Below are 7447 nucleotides of genomic sequence, written 5' to 3'. Positions count from 1 at the left end.
AATTTGACTTGTGTTTCCCTTACTGACTAGTAGGCAGCTGTACTGGACTGCCGACAGTTCCCTGAATTCACTCCCTACTTGCACTCCCTACAGGTTCAAGCAACACAGTGCAAACCATGTATAGTCCAGAGGGTGCAAGAAATCTGAGGGTGACTCTTGTCATTTTTCTTTAGGCACCACCACGTGGCCATATCCAGCCTGGCTGTTCTGTCTCCCTACCCCCATCTCTCCTCAGTCCCTTTGCTCCTTTGTGTCTTTCAAAGTCAGCCTCCTCATGGGGTCTGGCCCTAATATGGGACAGCTGCTTCTATCCTCCTGGTTCTGCTTCTGGACAGGGGACCTTGGACGCTGCGGGCTTCAGATCTTGAGCATCTACAACGTGGACTCAGCAAGGACCCAAAGACCTTTCGCACTGTGAAGATTAACTCCTTGTGGCATATCTTCCCTCCCTTATTATGTCTGAAAGCATTAGTCTATTTCCCAGCCTAGAGATCCATTCAGGAGTAGAATGAGGGCTTAGAGACCTTTCAGCCATTGTGTTTCAGTTGTGTGACAAGATCCTGGTATGGTATTAAACACACCAGGTGTTCAGAGGGGAAGCATGACTAAAGCTAGACAGGTTCAGGGGAAGGAGTGATGTCACCGAGGAAGCAGAGTCTGCACTGGCTATTAGCAAGAGAGCCAGGCTAGACCAAAGGGGTTAAGGCTTTCCCAAGATGGGGCAGGGCATGAACAGCTCAGCAGAGGGACCCATGTGGCTTGGCAAGTGACAGGAAAACAGATGTTCAGTGAAGGGTCTTGAATGCCGGGCCCAGGATTTTAATTAACTATCATTCTCAGAGTCCGAATGGGGCTGGGATTGTTATAGGGTCTCTTCTGGGAGAGCCATTATTTATGCCCTCCTCTGATGCACAAAGAGGACTGAGAAGAAGACATGAACCTCAACACCACTTCCTGGGGTTAGCAAAAGAAGTCTTCCCTACTCTTGGCTCTCCTGGAACCCCGCCCCCCCAATCTCACTGTGCCCCTGTGTGACCCAGAGCCACGGTGGGCTCTGATTGAAATGGACAGTGTCTTCACTTCATGGCTTCAGGAGCCTCACATTCCCCTCCCTCCACAGTTCCTGTCCATGCCAGGCACCCCAGCCCCCAGTTACTCCCCAGTCCTCAACAACCCACCTCTGGGGCTTTCCAATCTATAACTGTCTTCATTCCGTGACTCATTAGAGAGATTCTTATCATTCCTGCAGTTAGGAAGTCCCTAAGTGGAGGTTCTGGATTTTGGGGGGTCAGTTTCCTTCCTACCTCAAGGACTGTTCATGTGGATTCCCTTGGCCGAGCTTCTGAGCCAGCCCAGCGGAATGGGAGGAAACATCCCAGCCTGCCCTTTGCCTGGTGACACTGTTTCTCCCTCAGGGCCGAGCCCAGAGGCAGATTCAGAGCCGAGAGGGAGGGGATGGGCAGCCTTGAGCGGTGGTTCCGTTCAAAGACCCTGGCACTGGAATGAGACAGGCCCTGAGTCTGAAACCAGCCCCTCACTCACCAGCTGTGCGACCTGGAACAAGTGACCTCCTGACCCTCAACTTTGTTTTTTCATTTGTGAAGTAGAGGTAGAAATACCTACCTTGCAGAGTTATGAGGAAAGGTAAATGGGGCTTATAACAAGTCTGATGTGTAATAGCTGGGAGCTGGTATTATGCTTATTTTATCCCAACCTTCTTGAGAGAAAAAAGCAGGCTTGTCCAAAGTCCGATGCTGAGACAGTCGGTTCCCCATTTCCCACACTGGGGTTCTTCTGCCCACCCCACTCTGCCCCCTCCACGTGGGAGAGAAGCAGCAGGAGCAGTTGAGCATGACGGGAAAAGTTTCCTGTTTCCTGTCATCCCTGAGGACTACACAAGTGGCAGTGATGGGGGAGTACATCACCCCAGGGCCACTTCCTCATCAGTGGCAGAGGGTAAAGGAACCAAGGGGGAAAGTCAAACCAAAGACAGCGCCTGGAAAAGATGCTTTTATGTTCACTTAAATGGGAAAAAAAAATCAACATATACTGCATGAAGATATAGGAATCTCAGGAGAGTCATCCTCACAAACCCGTTTGTTCAATCGCAGTTATAATTCAAGAGTTGCCAAATGGAAATCATAAAATCGGGGGGGGGGGGAGAAAGGGAAAGGTAGTAATTATGTGTTGTTTCTTTTCTAGTTTCAGATAACTTGGAGTTTAAACTTTTCCAGCAAGTCAGAGTGATATAAACAGATGCCATACTAAAATATGATTGTAGCAAAAATATAAAACTCCTAAAGCATGATGATAATATTTTAGAAAATAAAAACATTGAAGTCTGATATTACCAGAAACTACAGTTAGGATCATTTGAGCAGTTCTGTATCTCTGTATGAACAGCAGTTGCAAATGACGGATGTATATTAAAGAATAAAGCATTTGGTCTGCACATAACTTAAAAAGGGGTAACATTTCTAAACACCGACTTTTGTAAGAAAACATGAAGGACATCTTACACTCAACAACAATGGTTAAAAGGAGGAAATGACTTTCTGAAGGATGCAGTCGGCAGAATGCCAAGGCCTTTGTTTGCAAGGTGCCCTTGGCCGTGTTGGGATGTGCTCACACTGCATGGGGTCTCCTGCAGAATCTAGCACCAATATATGGATCAGATGTTTATCTTTGATCTGAGTTCTTGATGTCTTCAGTTTTGAGTGTACTGAGGTATGTTTTCTTTGGTTGCTGTTGTGATGAATGTATAATAAAAAATTAATATTTACAACATTTAAACATTTTAGATTTCAGTGTCAACTCTTCACATAAGAAAAATTGGGAAACTCTTAAGGATCATAGGAAGGTCATTACTTCCTAGCATCGGTCATGAAACTGTTTTCAATACAGAGAACAATTAGCCTACTAGCGCAGCTATACGCTTTCTGGTCCAGAATCTTCCCCGAGCTCAGTGGGGAGGCCAATCCCGTGACTGCCATGTCGGCAGTTCGCCATGCTTCACAGTACTTATCCTCAAGACGCACTCCATGGAGACTGGAGCCATGCCAAACGACCTTCTGGGGCCTAAAAAGCAATTTTGTCAGGTTATTTTTTCTTTTTCATGGCATATCTCAGTGAACAAATTGGCAGAAGCCTAGTGAATCAAATCAGGCCCCTGAGCCCCTCATGGTTTGATCCCACATCATCTCTCCATCCTCAGTGCTCTTTCCAATTAGCTGAACACACTGTGTTCGAGCCACATCCAGCTTGTACTTGTTCTTAAGTGATACCCTGTGCTATGTGAATCTGAACCTTTGCTCATGAGGTCCCTGAGTCTGGAGCAGCCTCTCTTTCATTTTCAGACCAGTGATAGATACTTCCTCATCTTTCAAAGTCCATTAAATACTTCCTCTTACAGAAAGACTTCATGATTCTCACCCCCAAGAATAGTGAGTATTTTCTCTTGCTCCTATCATCTGATCTGCTTCTTCATTTTACAATTACAATGTTCTGTCTAGAATCACAGCCTGTCTACGTCTGTCTTCCCCTGTAGGCTGGGAGCCCTGTAGATACTGTCCCTTCCAGATCTGGCATCAGGTGTGGCATAGAGTAGATGCTGAGGAAAGGTTTGCTGAGTTGTTCTATTTTTAATAGCATACACAGTTTTCAAAGGATATGAGTGCGGCTCACAGCATAGGGTTAAAAGATCACCAAGAGTAACATTACTTACCACGTATTGTGCCTACTATACTCTAGATGTTCTCACAATTATCATTCTATTTGCACAATTACTCTATAGATATAATTATCTTGCCCATTTGACAGCTGAGGCAGCTGAGGCAGCTGAGGCTCAGAGAGCAGAAGTGCCTTTTTGAAGATCCCAATTAAGGTCCTGGACCCAGGTCTCTTGGCTCCAAAGCCAGGGCTCTCTCCATGGCCCTCAGCTGCCTCCCTGAGGCTTTATGCTGGCACCACCCCAGAGGGGCAGCTGACAAAAGCATCCCATGATTAGAATGTCTCCTAAAACTGTCTATCATACCATATACTTTGAGGCTTCCACTCCTACTTACCAAGAAGGATCTGTCATCACGTCTCGGCCATCAAAAGAATATATTGGAACATGTGTACTGAACTGACCTCCATGGCCAGAGAAAATTGAGTCCCAATTATTAAAAAGTACTTGTCCCTATGAAAACAAAAATGCCATATTAAAATCATTATACCATCAGCCTGCAAATGGACTATTTACTCATACTTTTCAAAACTTATTTCAAGATTTTTTATTGACTTTAGAGAGAGAGGAAGGGCGAGGGAGAGAGAGAAACATCCATGTGAGAGCGAAACATCGATAGGCTTCCTCCTGCACACCCCCTACAGGGATCGAGCCTACAACCCAGGCATATGCCCTGATGGAATTGAACTGGCAACCTTTCAGTGCATCGGACACCACCAAACAACTGAGTCACACGGGCCAGGGCTATTCACTCATTCTTTAAGACCAGGTGCCACCTCATACTGAAGTCACCAACCCCAATCGTAGAGGCAGAGTGAGGACTCAGGAAATGTCTGTAGTTTGATTTTATCATCCATTCCTGAACCCTTTCAGTTTTACTGGCTTATTTCTTGAGGTAATTTCCCTTATGACATGTAAACCAAGTTTCACCCTCATCAAAAGTGTGCTTTAGGTCCTTATTTTTATTGTTTTAAAAATTTTATATGTATATACTGAGCTTCAAATTTGTGCCAGTCCACATTACGGTGCTAAATCTCTTACTCCTTTCTCTGAAGGAGCCCTGTTTCCTTCAGTTATTTGTATCCGAACCATACAAATAATTTGATGGCTGAATGTGGTGGAACAGAACCTTGGCAGAGATGGAAAGTGCTGAGCATAGGCTCAGATGGATCGTGCCAGCCCCAAGGTCCCAAATTGGAGTTCTGGGGTCCCAGGGGCCAGAGGGCCTCCAAATACCTTTGAGATCTAGTGGGAGGTCAGCACCCAGGATGTGTGTGAGCAGTAACAGAGCTGTACTTCTGTAGCTTTAAAGGAGTCAGCTACTTCCATGGTATACTTATACCATTGAGGGATCCTATGAGGCTCTGCCTTGCTCCAAAATGGGGGCAGAGAAATATCTTCCAGGCTTTGGCAGCTTAGATGTGCTGAGGACACCAAACCAGGGTGCAGCCCTGGGCCCACTGCTCACCAGCTGTTCTCTGATGCCACTCAGCCGATGCCCTACAGAAGGCATCCCAGGTGGAACCAAGAGGCCCAGATATGGGGGTCAAGGAAACTAATTTTACATTGTAGTGACTTTGAGCAAACTTCTTTCTCCTTCTGAGCCTCAGTTTCCTCATCTGACAAAAGAATAACTCCCTGTTTTTATTGGAAGTATCTGTTAAGATAATGAATGTAGAGTACTTTGTAAACATTAGAAAAGCTAAGTGAAAGAGGTTATTTATTATTCCTTCCTCCTGTCTGCTCCATGAGTCATACCATCCAAGCAGGAGGGGCTGCTGTAAATATTAGAAAACTAAGTTCCTGAGAAACAAAGTGACCCACCCAAAGTCACACAGCCAATCAGGGACAGTCTGGGCCTAGAACCAGCAAACTTCAGATGATGTAAGAAAGTGGCAACTGTCTCTAGTCCCTGTGGAGACCAGTGTATCCAGGAAGCAACGGGGACAACATTTATTTTTACCTTGAGGTTCACTATTGGAAGACTGTATCTCTCTGCTTTCCTCACAACTGTGGAGAGATCTTGGAGATGGGAGGACAAGAATGCTCGGTAGGTGGACAACAGTCCTGCAGCCCTGGCCTGCTGGAAGCACTGAAAATCAGCTCGAATGTCCCCAGAAAATGGCATGTTCAGAGCAACCAAGTGCAGCTGAAAAAAAGTGAGAGAAGAGAGTACAGTTAAAGAATTAAAGGCAAAGACCAAGTCCCATAAGCTTTCACATTCCTAATGAGATCCCAGACTTCTTAGGATGGAAGGCACACCCAAGAGCACCTTATTCAATCTCTACCTGCGGATGGAATTCCCACCCTGGCTTGACCATCTCCAGTGAAGGAGAGCTCAGGTCTCCCAAAGCAGCCTGTGTCAGCTCTCTGAACAGCTCTAAGTGGTGGGAAATTCTCCCATATCTGAGAAAAACAATACAAAATAAACCACTTCAGAGATCTGAATCAGGCCCCCACCATTTGTTGGAGACTCCTGGGTGCAGTTCAGTTTCCAGGAGAGTTTTAAGCCGTCTTTGGTCCTGGAGCCCAGAACTACACCAAGCTACCTGCCTCCTGCCTTTTCTTCTACCTCCTGAGTAGGCCTGGGGCTGATTCTGAGGGGCCAGAGGGAAAAGGCATTGAAAGGAGAAAGTCATGATAGTTATTACTAAGACTGCTGGGAGAGACCCTTTTGGAAACATGGGGTCATACCAGAATTCTAGCCTCACGTCCCTGCCACCTTGGTCAGCAGCCCAAATAAAAACCATTCCATGGTCTGTTTCCTCCCACACTCTTGCTCCCCAAACCCAGCCTTCTCTACCAGCCCTTTCTGCTGTATCAAGTGTCGCCATATCTGTGTTCTGCTTATCAAGTGTGCAACCAGTTGCCCACAGCTGGCCATGAACTACACAATGTCTAGACTGCCCCATGCATCCTTGCACTTCTTTGGCATTTCTCTCCATTTCACCACCCCTGTTCTTCTCCATTTCAAAAAGGACAGACTCTAAGTCTACTACTTCCCTAATTTCTTTCTGTTATCTACCCTGGTTCTGCCTTTATGACCATACTGGGAAGAAGTCCAGCACCACCACCTTAGCCCCACTCCCCGCTGACATGAGGCTTTCCCTGCAGCCCTCAGGTAGCAGCATTTTATGCACCTACATTCCCAGTCCTTAGGAGGAGGAGAGGGCTTCAGCATGATGCTCGCTCACCATGACCACTTCCAGGCCACCAGACTTCCAGCCCCATAAACCCTGGTCCTCTGAGCCCTTGCCAGCTGGCTATACTGTCCCTATCCATCTTCCTCCCTCTCATGTATTTGCAGACTATGGCTCCCAAAGGGAAAGACCCTATGGCCTCATCACTCTCCACCAGTGTCCTTCTGGTGCCTACACCAAAGGGAAGTCACAAGAAGCCTTGATGGCATTTGGCTTCCCCGATACTAGGGGACATGTAGGAAAGGCGCAATGGTTCAGGGCTTCCCTGCCATGCCTCTCATCTCCACATCTCTTTCGTTAAGGAGATACACAGACAAATGTCTGGAATGGTGGCTGTTTCTGAACGGGGGGGTCAGGGGCTTTTGTGCACTCATGTTTGTATTTCTCTAAAGGCTAGGACACTTTTAAAATGAATATGTATCATTTTTATGAAGACGACAATGTTAAAATAAAATGTTAAAATGGTGATTCTATGAATGGCTATAGTTTTGGTAAAATTACAGGTGATTCACTGGTTTCT

At 46.2% G+C, this 7447-nt stretch overlaps 1 protein-coding gene across 1 annotated transcript in view; it reads right to left on the bottom strand.

Moving 5' to 3' along the window:
- Positions 1-1995: 1995 nt before the first annotated feature.
- Positions 1996-7447, bottom strand: part of COL15A1 (collagen type XV alpha 1 chain) — a 93640-nt gene continuing 88188 nt past the window's right edge. Inside the window, exons 39-41 of the mRNA XM_087822784.1 lie at positions 5691-5876; positions 4065-4180; positions 1996-3078 (exon numbers count right to left, since the gene is read on the bottom strand). Of these exons, the coding sequence (XP_087678910.1) occupies positions 2865-3078; positions 4065-4180; positions 5691-5876 (516 nt within the window). The 3' untranslated portion in view covers positions 1996-2864. The remainder of the gene's footprint in view (positions 3079-4064; positions 4181-5690; positions 5877-7447) is intronic.

Source organism: Miniopterus natalensis, chromosome 12 (genome assembly GCF_054644295.1).
Source record: "Miniopterus natalensis isolate mMinNat1 chromosome 12, mMinNat1.hap1, whole genome shotgun sequence".
Taxonomy (NCBI): Eukaryota; Metazoa; Chordata; class Mammalia; order Chiroptera; family Miniopteridae; genus Miniopterus; species Miniopterus natalensis.
Note: the sequence above shows the minus strand (reverse complement) of the source record. Positions and strands in the feature narration are given on the sequence as shown.